The sequence below is a fragment of the Mya arenaria genome, chromosome 11 (assembly GCF_026914265.1).
Source record: "Mya arenaria isolate MELC-2E11 chromosome 11, ASM2691426v1".
Taxonomy (NCBI): domain Eukaryota; kingdom Metazoa; phylum Mollusca; class Bivalvia; order Myida; family Myidae; genus Mya; species Mya arenaria.
The window spans coordinates 57,878,987-57,893,778 of record NC_069132.1 but is presented as its reverse complement, the minus strand read 5'-3'; the positions used below and the strand labels follow the sequence as shown (position 1 = coordinate 57,893,778).

The 14,792-nt window shown below is 35.8% G+C and overlaps 1 protein-coding gene across 1 annotated transcript; it reads left to right on the top strand.

Moving 5' to 3' along the window:
* The first annotated feature begins 5,328 nt into the window (after window positions 1-5,328).
* On the top strand, window positions 5,329-10,406 carry LOC128207691 (uncharacterized). Its single transcript, XM_052910760.1, has 2 exons — window positions 5,329-5,765; window positions 6,626-10,406. Exons 1-2 carry the CDS (start codon window positions 5,415-5,417, stop codon window positions 7,100-7,102), a joined length of 828 nt encoding a protein of 275 aa, XP_052766720.1. The 5' UTR covers window positions 5,329-5,414; the 3' UTR covers window positions 7,103-10,406.
* Window positions 10,407-14,792: the final 4,386 nt, after the last annotated feature.

Here is a 14,792-nt window from a genome sequence, read left to right as displayed (position 1 = left end):
ACGAGCACTCAGTACCACAGTACTGTTCAATGTTAAGGGAATGTACTACAGTACTGAGGACCCGTATTTTCCCTTTGTATTGTACAGCACTGTAATACTGAGCGTTTGTACTTTCCCTTTACACTGTACAGCGCAAAAGTAATGAAGGGTTGTTCTATCCCTCTGTATGGTACTTTCCATTCGCATTGTAAGAAGTGTAGTTCTGAGAGCTTGTCCTATCACTCTCCATCGTACATAGATGTATTACTGAGGACTCGTACCTGCCATTCAATTGGTAAGGACCTGTAGTTCTGAGGGGTCGTATTATCCCTTTTCATTATGCAGAGCCCGTACTTTTCTTTTACATTATACAGCGCTGTAGTATTGTGTGCTTCTACTTTTCCATCAAATTGTAAGAACTGTAGTACTGAGGGCTCATACGTTCCCTTTCATGCCTGTTCGACAGTGACTGAACAACAGTTTATTATTGCATTTGCGGGCAATACAGGTATAAAACGACTTTTAGGAGGTAACACTTACATTTCACTAGCCCATCTTAAAAAAAGGTCATCCAAATTGTCGGTAATAATGTCCGGATGCCCTGTCGGTGTTTAGCCTGTCTTATTTACAAAGGGGTACAGCGATGTTACATCGTAATATTTTCTTTTCTTTTCTACATTTTCTGGCTTCCTCTTACAACTTAAATGCTTCTCCACCATAAAATGCGTCACGTGGTTCCAGAGGTGTAACTATGTCCAGCTTTTGATGCAATTTCTCATGTTTTCATTTTCAATCAGTTGTCATTTAATTTCACATTCCCACATGGAAATGTATGTAATTTCCTCGAATTCGATATACTTCTGTTTCTCAGCCGTTCTTAAACACAGCTAGTTCATTGTCATTTCAGAGACAGGATTGATTGTTGAATGAGAGTAACCCTTGGGACAGCCATGCCAAAAACCAACCATGGCGAGACGCATTTCTCCCCCTTGTCTGATTTAAAGTAGCCGTCCACTTTGTAGGTAACTCCACGAAAAGCGAACAATTTCAGACAGCATTTGCGTAGAATTTCTACATCCGAACGACAACATTTCACTAGTTGTTGAAAATTGAAGGATCATTCTGTTGGTCACGATACCACGTCATAGTGTCAGAGTTGTAGTACAGCAGGTGTTTGATCCTGTTGTGATGACTTCCCTTCCGGAAATATGGCATTCTCATGAAGGTAATTCATGTCGGTTTACTGTCATATCATTTGAAGTTATGGCAAATGTCTGTTGCCCCGAGAGTCTGTTCTGAAAAAAGATATCTGCAGAATACGGTACAAGTATTTGGTCCTGTAAATATTGTTCGTTCATACCACATGTGTCGCAAGTGACTGTCAACTGTATGTATAACACACATACTCGATAACGTCGAAATGTTCATCATGATGGTATGAATATGAAGGAACACTAAAAACGATTCCATTGAAGTACTCACTACACAATACATGGATGTGATAACCGACTAGAAATGCTTGAAATCGTTCAACGTCATCAATGCCACATTCCATTTAGGGCACCACTGCTTTCTCATGTAGATTAATGGCCAGTTGCCTTTGAATATCTCGTCCCAGACGAATGCTATTCCATTGAGGGTGACTTTCAATACGAGCTATTGCAGTTACCAAAGCTCTTGCTCAGCACAGTTTATCTTTGTTTTTAATCTGTATAATACTTTTATTTCGCTCCAACGTGCTTGTAATATCCACACAAGATTTTATATTGTATCCTGACCCTGCGACATCTTGCACACGCACCAGTTCAATACCAAATGTCTCATCCACAACGAATTGTTCATATGACTGTAATACTTCTTCAATTTTAGACAGAATTTGCTAACCAAATCGTTTGAGTGTACGTCTTTTGCTATTCTGTCAATTATCGATTTCATATATTTCAAATTGTTTCGTAAGTCTCGCACTTCTACATCCTTTAAATAAATCTTAAAATAACTTGCATTCTTTTTGGACTTTTCTATTTTTCTTTCACTAGTATTCTCCATTATAAAGTGACTGCCTTGATTGTCCTTTTCATCGGTTTTGGATCGCTTAGATTTGCTTGCTGATTGAATGTCAGATGAGCCTCTCGTTTTTCCATGAGCCCCAATTTAAGTTTCGAGTCTCTGTCGGTTGATGCTATCATTATAATCACTGTCGTCATTGGGTCTTCGGACGCCAGCTCCTGTCTGAATATGGTGTTGCTGGAAGTAGTGATTAAGTGCATATCGGCTTATAAATGCTTTAAGACACTCCGGGAAATGATGTTTTCGTCATTGTGCTTCCTCGTGTGTCTTTCCAGGTTGTCTTGTAAATGATTTTTCGCAGGTCTTACAAATGAAGCAAGGCCAATAGTCTGTAGTTCTCCAATGCTGCTTCAACTGACTCAGTTTATAAAAACAAAACAAAAAAAACTTGCAAAACACACTTCGCACTGGTAATCCATGTTTATTCCTTGAAGTCTGGAAATGAAAAGACAAATAATGCACAATGAGCTTGTTTTGTATTTTGGAACAGTAAGAAGGCGCTTGTGATTGGTTTGCCTGTGATGAATTTGACTGGTGAATTAAGAGGTGTACCAATTGGTAAATTGTGGTACAACAAACCATTTTAATTGGTGTATGTGTCTGCAACGTCTTATTAAACCTTATTACAGAAATATGTTTATTGTTTATATAACCTGTTTTAAGTTACTGGTACTCATTTGAGAGCTAGCAGGAGACAGAGCAACATGTACTCAACTCGATGTCCAGATGGTCAGCAATATTTTTCGAGGAGAGATGTTAAGACATCAGAAAAGCAAACACAGAGAAACAATTCAAGCGTATCCGCAAAGCAGTAAATAGTATTCACAGTCTTCAACACAACCAGTACCACCACCACTGACAACACAAACACCACAAAAACCACCACCAACAATACAAACACCACCCCCACCACCACCGACAACACAAACACCACACCCACCACCACCGACAACACAAACCCCACACCCACCACCACCGACAACACAAACGCCACACCCACACCCACCACCACCGACAACACAAACACCACACCCACCACCACCGACAAAACAAACACCACACCCACCACCACCGACAACACAAACGCCACACCCACCACCACCGACAACACAAACACCACACCCACCACCACCGACAACACAAACACCACATCCACCACCACCGAAAACACAAACGCCACCACAGCAACTACCACAACCACTACCACTACTACCAGAGACAACACAAAAATCACCCCCCCCCCCACTACCACCACCACCGACAATACAAACACCACCACCATCAAAAACACCACCACCACCACCACCACTACCAACACAGCTACTACCACAACCAATAGCACCACTACTACCGACAACAAAAACATCACCCCCACTACCACCACAACCGACAACACAAACACCACACCCACCACCATCGACAACACAAACACCACATCCACCACCACTGACAACACAAACACCACCACCGACAACACAAACACCACCCACACTCACCACCACCGACAACACAAACGCCACATCCACCACCACCGACAACACAAACACCACATCCTCCACCACCGACAACACAAACACCACACCCACCACCACCGACAACACAAACGCCACACCCACCACCACCGACAACACAAACACCACACCCACCACCACCGACAACACAAATACCACACCCACCACCAATAATGCACAACACAAACGCCACCACAGCTACTACCACAACCACTACCACCACTACCAGAGACAACACAGCCCCCCACTACCACCACCACCGACATTACAAACACTACCACCATCAAAAACACCACCACCACCACCACCACCACCACCACTACCACCACATCTACAACCACAACCAATACCACCACTACTACCGACAACAAAAACATCAGCCCCCCACTACCACCACAACCGACAAAACAAACACCACCACCATCACAAACACCACCACCACCACCACCACCACCACCACTACCACCGACAATACAAATAACGAAATTACCACCAGGGAATAATCTGATTTCCTGGAATATGGCATTTCATCATCCATTAACAATGATGATTTCGGGACCAACAGGTATTGATCTTGAATAATGATAGCCACTATTTTAAAGTGAAGTAATGTATTTGAATAGTAATACTTACACAACTTTACTATTTTATTTCAGCATGCGGGAAGACAACAATGTAAAGATTTTACTACAATATCGTAGCATTAGAGTTCAGCATAGTGTGCAGTGAATTGTTTGGCTTTACTTGAGATGGCAGCCGATGTATTCAAAAATAAAAAAGACTGTGCTACCGAGAGTAGAATTTGTTCAAAGAATCCCGGTGGACCTTGGCGATGACTTTTTTGATCCCATATAACATATAACTTACAACATATAATTTCATTTGCATATATGATATAGACGGGTGCATACATGGACCATTGGAAGGATTATATAAAGACTATCTACTTCGATCCGTCATACGCTGCAGTTTCGCAGGACCCCAGAAACTGTACAAAGTGGTGCAACTTATCTGTCATATCTCATAGATTTGGTCAAGTTTGAAAAATGGAACTTCGGTTACAACAAGTTAATTTTGCTGATATAGACTCACTCTACAAGTACGTGTGGTTACGCACTTTAAGACGGAAAGGGGCCGGGGTGGCAGATGCGTTTGCAGACATTTTAAAAGTCTGGCAGAGATAAGGCAGATTTACATGAAGAATATAACAAAGGAACACGTTTTATGAGAGTGAAGTACAAAAAAAACAACTTTGATCCTAACCAGCCGTGGAAAGTTGAAAAAGTTCAACTTGTGGGTTAATAAATTTGAATAAACGTCTGTTGAGTTACCGGAGATTTGTTAAATTAAATGAGTTTTATAAATGCTGTACATTTACATGCATACTCAATCTGTTGAAATATTATATAGAATGAATTGTGTCTATAAAATACATAGATTTTGTAAATAAAATATGTAACCTCATCTTCGTTTTGTCTTGCATACAAACAGACCTTTACTGAAGCATTTTTTTTATTTTTAGCTGAAAATACTGTCGTCTATTCAAGATTTAAAATGTATAAATATATCGTCTGCTTAAAAACAATAAACATTTATCTTCCTTGTTATTACATGTCTACGTAAGAATCCCAGACAGTTATATTGCACAACACTGTGCAATAAATAAATACAAGTAAACAGTCGATATAAATATTCTACACGTACAAAAGTAATTTGATCATTCGTATCAGATTTAAAAGAAAAATACTCACTTTCCAAAATAGCCGATTTATATAGATAAGAAGGTATACACCGAGTGCGTTGTGATCTAGTCTGATATAGTCAAAAGTTATTAACAGTTGATATAAACAAACAGAAATGGCTGCAGGATTATCTCCAGTGGTATCTGATCTAGAGATCAATAGGCTATTTACAGTTATAGAAATTAAACGCGTTGAAGTAAAAATAGGAAAGGATGAACGTTCATGCCATATATATGGTATAACAGTACTGCCAAAAGGAGATATCATTTTAATTAACAGTGGGATTGGAAAGCTCAAGCTACTGTCAACGAACTACAAGGTTGTGAACCATATTCGCGTACCAGAGATGCCATTGGGAATTTGTGCTGTGTCCGACAACCAGGTGGCTGTATGCACTTCTGAAAAGAAGATACTGTTTTTCGATGTAGAAGACAGCAAACTTCTCAAGATGGAGCGGGAAATTGAAGTAATACTTTATTAATTTTGATCTTTTTATCATTGTAGGTTATTTTGCATTGCACTGTACAATACAGAGATATATGGACGAGCCGTTTCAGCTGAGTACGAGTCAAATAATATCCCGTACTCATGCGTTTGGTACAACGTATTTATTATAGGCCTTCTAGTAGTAGTAGTAGTAGTAGTAGTAGTAGTGGTGGTGGTGGTGGTGGTGGTGGTGGTGGTGGTGGTGGTGGTGGTGGTAGTAGTAGTAGTAGTAGTAGTAGTAGTAGTAGTAGTAGTAGTAGTAGTAGTAGTAGTAGTAGTAGCAGCAGCAGCAGCAGCAGCAGTAGCAGTAGTAGTAGTAGTCAATTTATAACAGAAATAAGTAACTTCTTTTATGACTTTGACCGGGGGTAATGATTCTTTAGTGATCAAAATACGTTCTAACATCGGCTCTACTAATAATATCTTTTAACGGTACTTTATTCAAATTGGCTCAAAGCCATTTTGAGCAGCCCATTTACATATTAAGCCAAAATTAATCAGGACTCCTATCGCACACCACAACTGGCTTGCATCGTTTTGATTTAATCGCAATTGCCGAAATGCCGTTCATTTAAGGAATGCGAGTTGTGATGTAAATATGATGATTTGAACTACTGTCTGTCTAATTGATTTTTTTTCAGGCTTTTTTTCTCGCGACTTTCAATGATACTGTATATTTTGTTTCTTTATATTATTATCACATGGAGGTAAACATGTGTTTTATTTCAGCTGGACCATAATTGCAAACAATAGACATATAATTATCATAAATACTTTGTATATTGTTAGTATGTATAAGTATTAAGTATTATATGGAAGTAATCATGTGTTCTATTTCAGCTGACCCATAATTGCAACCATGTGTCATACATGGCAAGGCACCTCATAATATCGTCTGATGATACAGTGTACCAATACACACTAGCTGGTCAGAGAGTAAGGGAGATATACACAACAGATGGGTGGGGTTTGTATGGAATTGCAGTGAGCCCTTCAAGACTTTACATCACGAATTACAAAGAAAACAAACTGATAACGGTGGACATGCAGGGCGAAGTTCTCGCTACACTGGTTGATAAGGACCTTGATCGCCCCACAGGTGTGTGTGTGTCCCCTAGTGGACAGGTGTTTGTGTGTGGCTATATTTCCAACACCATCTTACAGGTGGACAGTCAGGGCAAACAAAAGTTGGCTACACTGGCCAACAAGAAGAATGATGTTTCTTGCCCACAATCAATGTCCTTTGACAGTAGGACAGCATCCCTTCTTGTAGGTCAAAACAATACTGATGATCTTTTGGTGTTGAAACTTAAATGAAAAAGAAATCCTATTACCATTAAATTATCATAGAACTAAATGTTAACTAATATAAACTGATTTAAAAACTAGTAAGAATCATTGATAAAAGGAATTGTGTAAACTGATAAACTATAAAGTTTTCAATTTATTTGTCATCTGCTTATCATCTGTTATCAGCTGTTTAGTGATAAACAATATAGTATTCAATTCATTTGTCATTTGCTTATCATCTGTTATCAGCTGTTTAGTGATAAACTATATAGTATTCAATTCATTTGTCATCTGCGCACATCTGTTATCAGCTGTTTAGTGATAAACTATATAGTATTCAATTTATTTGTCATCTGCTTATCATCTGTTATCAGCTATTTAGTGATAAACTATATAGTATTCAATTTATTTGTCATTTGCTTATCATCTGTTATCAGCTGTTTAGTGATTTACTATATAGTATTCAATTCAATTGTCATCTGCGCACATCTGTTATCAGCTGTTTAGTGATAAGATATATAGTATTCAATTCACTTGTCATTTTCTAATCATATGTTATCAGCTGTTTAGTGATAAACTATATAGTATTCAATTCATTTGTCATATGCTTATCATCTGTTATCAGCTGTTTATTGATAAACTATATAGTATTCAAATCATTTGTCATTTGCTTATCATCTGTTATCAGCTGTTTAGTGATAAACTATATAGTATTCAATTCATTTGTCATCTGCGCACATCTGTTATCAGCTGTTAAGTGATAAACTATATAGTATTCAAATTATTTGTCATCTGCTTATCATGTGTTATCAGCTATTTAGTGATAAACTATAAAGTAATCAATTCATTTGTCATCTGCTTATCATCTGTTACCAGTTGTTCAGTGATAAACTATATAGTATTCAACTCATTTGTCATCTGCTTATCATCTGTTATCAGCTGTTAAGTGATAAACTATATAGTATTTAATTTATTTGTTATCTTCTTATCATCTGTTATCAGCTGTTTAGTGAAAAACTATATAGTATTCAATTTATTTGTCATCTGCTGATCATCTGTTCTCAGCTGTTTAGTGATATGTGATACTAATAGTAAAAACTCATCAAAAGATTTCGAAACTCTAAAACAATTTCGATTGCATTTCAAATCTCGAATTTCAAAGATCAAGAATATCAAATGACACCGTCATCACAATAAAGCTAGAAGTGTCAATTTGCATTAAATAATGTATGTTAATTACAAAAGATGATTGCATTTCTTACTCAAATTTCAAAGATCAAGAATATTAAATGAAACCATCATCACAATAAAGCTACTAGCGTTAATATTTGCATTAAATAATGTATGTTAATTACAAAACAAAACAGTAATTTTAAGGGCAAGAACACCAGCTTATGCGGTCAAGATAGAGGGAGAATTGGAAAAATGAACAAATTTCTGAAAAATAATATTTCTTTTGATTGGACTACAGAAAAAAAACGCTTTGGTAGAAACATTTTCATTGTGCTGTTTAAATTTCTCTTTAAATGATTGAAGTTTATTAGCCTTTTGCCATTATTTTTAGATTCAATATTTTGCATTTAAGATATCTTTCGGTACATCTGCATCAACCAACCCTTTTTTAAAAGTTATTTGACCTCTATTTGAATTTAACTTTGAAATGCATATGAACTCTTACAGTTTTACAGTTTTTATTTTGTTGTCACAGGAACAGCTGATTGGTGCATCAATGCCTTTAATCTAGTCATATAACTTACAATAAAACAGATTTCCAATTGTCTAGAAAGCTGCCGAAAATTATATTTTTTCGGAAAGCGTTAGTAAATAAATAAATCACATTATTTTTTAATGTTTAAAAAATACCACTTGTATACGTATTACTACTTAATTATCTCGTAGTTATACTATTGTACACCATGTCGGGTATATTTATTGACATATGTTTTAATGGACTCCATATTGTGTATATTTATTGACATATGTACATTGGACTCTTTGTCGGGTATATTTATTGACATATGTACATTGGACTCTTTGTCGGGTATATTTATTGACATATGTTTATTGGACTTCATATTGAGTATATTTATTGACTTATGTACATTAGACTCTTTGTTGGGTATAGGTGTTGACATTACTGTACATTATTGTACTCCATATTGTGTATATGTACTGACATATATACATTGTATTCCATATCCTGTATATTTATTGACCTATATCATTGTATATATTTATTGACTTATGCACATTGTACTCCATGCTGTGTATCTCTATTTACACATGTTCATTGTAATCCATATCGTATACATTTTTGACATATGTACATTGTACTCCATGCTGTGTATATCTATTAATACATGTTCATTGTACTCTATGAGTATACATTTATTGATATATGCCCATTGTACTCCATGCTGTGTATCTCTATTTATGTATGCACATTGTACTCCATATCGTATCTCTATTTACATATGCACATTGTACTCCATGCTATGTATCTCTATATACATATATGCACATTGTACTCCATGCTGTGTATCTCTATTTACATATGCACATTGTACTCCAAGCTGTGTATCTCTATTTACATATGCACATTGTACTTCATGCTGTGTATCTCTATTTACATATGCACATTGTACTTCATTCTGTGTATCTCTATTTACATATGCACATTGTACTTCATGCTGTGTATCTCTATTTACATATGCACATTGTACTTCATGATGTGTATCTCTGTTTACATATGCACATTGTATTCCATGCTGAGTATCTCTATTTACATATGCACATTGTACATCATGCTGTGTATCTCTATTTACATATGCATATTGTACTTTATGCTGTGTATCTCTATTTACATATGCACATTGTACTCCATGCTGTGAATCTCTAATTACATATGCATATTGTACTCCATATCGTATCTCTATTTACATATGCACATTGTATTCCATGTTGTGTACCTCTATTTACATATGCACATTGTACTCCATATTGTATCTCTATTTACATATATATGCACATTGTACTCAATGCTGTTTATCTCTATTTACATATGTTCATTGTAATCCATATCGTATACATTTTTTTGACAATTGCACACTAGTATATTTATTGACACATGTTTATTGTAATCTAAGTTGTGGATATCTATTGACTTATAAACATTTACTTCATGTCGTATTTATCTATTGACAAATTTATTTATAAAACAAACTAAATATATGTACGATAGTGGTGAATGGAATTGACTAATCCTAATTTCAATATAAATATATAAAGACTTGTATCATCCATGAATTATGATTTAAATAAACCTTATCAATACGAATGGTTAGTCATTTGTTATGATTTATATAGTGATGACCTTGTCAATTTAAACAAATGAGACGTAAGCAATTTTGTAAATTTAACATGTATAATAGGTATAACGTAATCCATGCCCAAAAAATTTAAGAAAGGCATCGAAGAATGATGTTGTAGATAAGTAAGTTAGGGAGCGATCAAACTCAGTATTTGTTAAGACAAGGTCATTTGGTTAGGCGCCTTGCTTCTGATCCGGCGATCGTGGGTTGGCGACCAACAATTGCGTTCTTTCCCCACCAGGTATACTTTAATGATACCAATAAACAGTGTGACCTTGTTTTTCTAGTCTTGATAAGAGGTGCATGAGAAAGAGAGCCTGCAAAGTGAAAACGGTTACATGTACAAGTTAACGGTCATTAAATTAAACAATGGGGTTGAATGTGCGATCTGGTTATGGATATAACCAAATTTGGTAAAGATTGGATAACAAATATTAACGATAGAAGATATAAATAAAAGTGTGACGATACTGTTGACGTGTTGGACTCCTTCCCTTGACAACATGGTCCCTGTGTGTACACAATGTTAGGCAAGCAACATTAAAACGAAGAACGTACGCAACTACTGATAAATGTAGTCTATATAAGCACAATGTAACGAAACAAACCTAATATAGGCAAACAATGAAAATTGGGCATCGCTATATGCCACCTTTCGGAGGAACAAAGAAAGTAATAGAACTCAGTACAACAGTACTGTAGAATGTTCAACGAATGTTCTTTCGTATTCAGTACTATACAATGGAAAAAGAAAGTACAAACACTAAGTACTGTAGCAGTAAAGATAAAACAAAAAAGTACGAGTCCTCAGTAATTAAGTAATGTTTAATGGAAAAAGAAAGTACGAGCTCTAATTATTACATTATTGTGCAATGCACAATGGAAGTTAGATCCCTTAGTACTTCATCACTGTACAATGTTAAAAGAAAGTAAGAGCCTTAAATACAACAAAACGTTATAATATAAAAAGAATATACTAACCCCAGTAATGTACATTGTTAAAAGGAAGAACGAGCCCTCAGTGAAAGGAAACCATGGGGACGGACGGACAGTCAAACAGACGGTTCGATTATTATATTCCGCCTTTGAGCTTTCAATACATAAGTGCTGTACTATGTAAAAAGAAAGTAAGAGTCCCCTGTACTACAGTACCGTACAATGTGATACCAAAATTCGACCCCTCAGTACTTTTCCATTGAAAACGAAAGTACGAACTGCAGTAGTGTGTAAATAGAAAAACAACTTCAGTATGTAAATGTAAAGAGTTAAAAAAAGGACGAGCCCTCAGTACTAGAGTTTTGGCCAATGTTAAGTACGAGCCCTCAGAATTACAATACTGACTAATGTAAAGGAAAAGTACGAGCCCTCAAATATACAGTTCTTTACATTGTAGAAATAAACTACAAGCCCTAATTTCTACAGTTTTGTACAATGTCAAAAGAAAGTACGAGTCCAAATTACTAAACAAATGTACAATACTTGTTGAAAAAATTCAGAAACAAGCTCAATAGCAAAAACCTTTCAAAACGTGAATCGAAAATACGAGCCCTCAGTACTAAGGTACTAGCTGTACAATTTAAGAACGTAAAAATGAACTGGACGTTTTCTATTCAATTAATACACTTTAATACACTAACAGTGGCTGTCTTTCTGGCTGCTGCATTTAGCGTAGACTGGTCACGACAACTAGGATAAATGAAAGGAAAAAAGGTCATATTAAAAAAAAATGTTTTGAAATATCAATAGTTTCAGTGGCGGCTCTACCGGGTGGGGGCGGCACGGAGGGCCCGTGCCACCCCCCTCCAGCTGGCTGGCAAGTTATGTTTTTTGGGCACATCTTTAATGATTTAATTGTACAAATAAGTTTTCTCACAATATAAAGTTTATATCATTATTTGAGCAAATAAACCTGATTCTCGTGTTCCAGTTTTTATGGTATTCCATTTTCAAAGTATAACACTGTATAGTATACGACACGAAAAAGTCTCTTGAAAATGATATCGGGGCCCGAACATTCGATAATGATAAATCGGTGCCGTATTTTAAACAGACAACTGATTAAAAGTAAACGAACATGGCTGCAGTTATACGGGTTAGTTTACTGTTTCTAGAATATATCTTACACCAGAAATATAAGTTGTTTTAAACTGTAAACATGTGCATAGTTTATGTTCCTTATTACTTTTAATAATGTCATTGTGTGTCAACAAGGTATATATGTGTGTGCATGACGTACGTACATTTAACAAAAGATTAAATTCTAAATGTTGCCGCCTTGAAACTTTCCATTTCGGCCTTTACTAACGCCCAGTTCTTGTAATCTTGCTAGAGCCTTGTAATTAATACAGAATGATTTATTTGAAACCCTTTCTGGAAGTTTTTGTCAACTTGTTTTTACTTCAGTTAACTTAAATGACAATGACATCCGAAGTACAGTATCGTTGAATGCAATCAATATATACCTAAGTTACTGTAGGTTTATATAATATTCTTTCTAATTCACGTGTTTCTCAGGTGGCCGAGTGGTTAACCACTTTGGTTTCAATTCCGGCGACTCCGGTTTAATATATGTTTGTTTGACAGCTTTATCTGAGATCAGTTAATGCTATCTTTTTAATTCAATTGATCTGCCAAACATCATTGACAGCGACAACAAATGTTCATTCCATGTCATTATATGATTAACATAATGCATTCCAAAAAAGTTTTATATGTCAATAATAAGTTGTGCCCCCCCCCCCATAATAATAAGTTGTCCCCCCCATTTAGAAAGTTCTGGATCCGCCACTGAGTTTAACACGTTTAAACAGGAATTTTGTACTATTTTGTTTTTTCTTATCTCAAAGTTTAAAGTTTTCTTTTATCTCATTCCTTTCTGAAATACCATATTTATAATGGTTAACATATCTTCAACCAAGGCTATCGATATAAACGATTTATGCTCCATGCAAAGAAGGAAACGCAAATTGACAAAAATACTTTTTAAATATTTTTAAAGCGACGAGTTATGCTTTAATAGGGCTTAGGAATGGATTGTGGACAGTAACATCAATACATCAGTCCAATGTCGAGATGTTTTGAGTTAAGAACTGGACTGAAATCAAGTATAAATTATGGTAAAGCGTGATTAAAATCAGTAAATATGGAAAGTATGCATAACAGCTCCTAAACTCTCCAAGTCCAGTTCCGCTTCCAATATCATTTACTCCACTGGTCCAATTGCAAAGCCTCTGAGACTCCTTGTCTACTTTTAACGACTCTTACTCTGCTGCGTCTTAATCTCCTGCTCGGCTTTCAAATGTTTATTCTCCTGGGCCATTTTCAAAGGATATTACTCACCTGTTTCACTTTTAAAGCACTTTACTCTCCCGGTCTGTTTTCAATTCTCTTGGTATTCCTGGTCTGGTTTCACTTCTCTTAACTCTCCTGGTCTGGTTTCAATGCCCTTAACTCTCCTGGTCTGGTTTTAATGCCCTAGTCAACTAGCATAGCTAATATAATTCTCCTGATCTGCTTTTAAAGCCCCGCACCCTTCATGTCCACCTCCAAAGCCTCTTATTAAACTATAAGCTATCAAAGCATCTTATTTTCCTGGTCTTTCTTGAAAACCTCTGACTCTTATTGTGAACTGACTTTCCTGGTTCGCTTTCAATGCCTCTTAAGTTCTTGGTTCAAATTAAAAGCTTAATCTCATTCTCCGCGTTCGATTTCTTATTAAAGAATTGTGTGTATTTGCCTTATTGTTTCATAAATTGGATAAGATAGTTAATAATCAAATATCATATAATAAGTCAAAATGTGTATATGTTCGTTGTTAAGAATATAAAGATATTCTCTTAGATTCTCTTAGATGTTACGTATACAGTAGATGCCAATGAGAGTATACATTGCATTTCTAGTTTTCTTTAGAATTCTTCCTGTGTCGAATATCGCCACCCAAACTCTATTTCAAATGATGTGTTACGTTTCCTTGTAAGCGTGTAACATTTTCTAAATCTCTCACTTAAGAAGATATATAGTATGTCTTCCATATAAATTAATTTGCAAATAAGGGATATTTAGGATATATGTTATTCTTATTTAAATTCTTCTACCAACCTTTTAGAAATAAAATTGCACTTTCCATTCTTACTATAAATATGGTATTTGAAAACCGATAGCACATGAATTATTGATCTGTAAATACTGATAAATGTTTTATTTAAACTCTATTTTTCTGCTTTTATCTGATATAGCCCAAAACTATAAACAGAGATATCACCAAACAAAAATGGCCACAGGATTGCGTGCATCAGTGTTACATGCCGGGGATTTTGAATACGATTATCCTTGCACAGAATGTCAGG

Coding starts and splice junctions, on each gene's coding strand:
- LOC128207691 (XM_052910760.1), top strand. CDS start 5,415: ATGGCTGCAGGATTATCTCCAGTGGTATCTGATCTAGAGATCAATAGG. Junction 5,766..6,625: donor AGATGGAGCGGGAAATTGAA/GTAATACTTTAT, acceptor GTTCTATTTCAG/CTGACCCATAATTGCAACCA.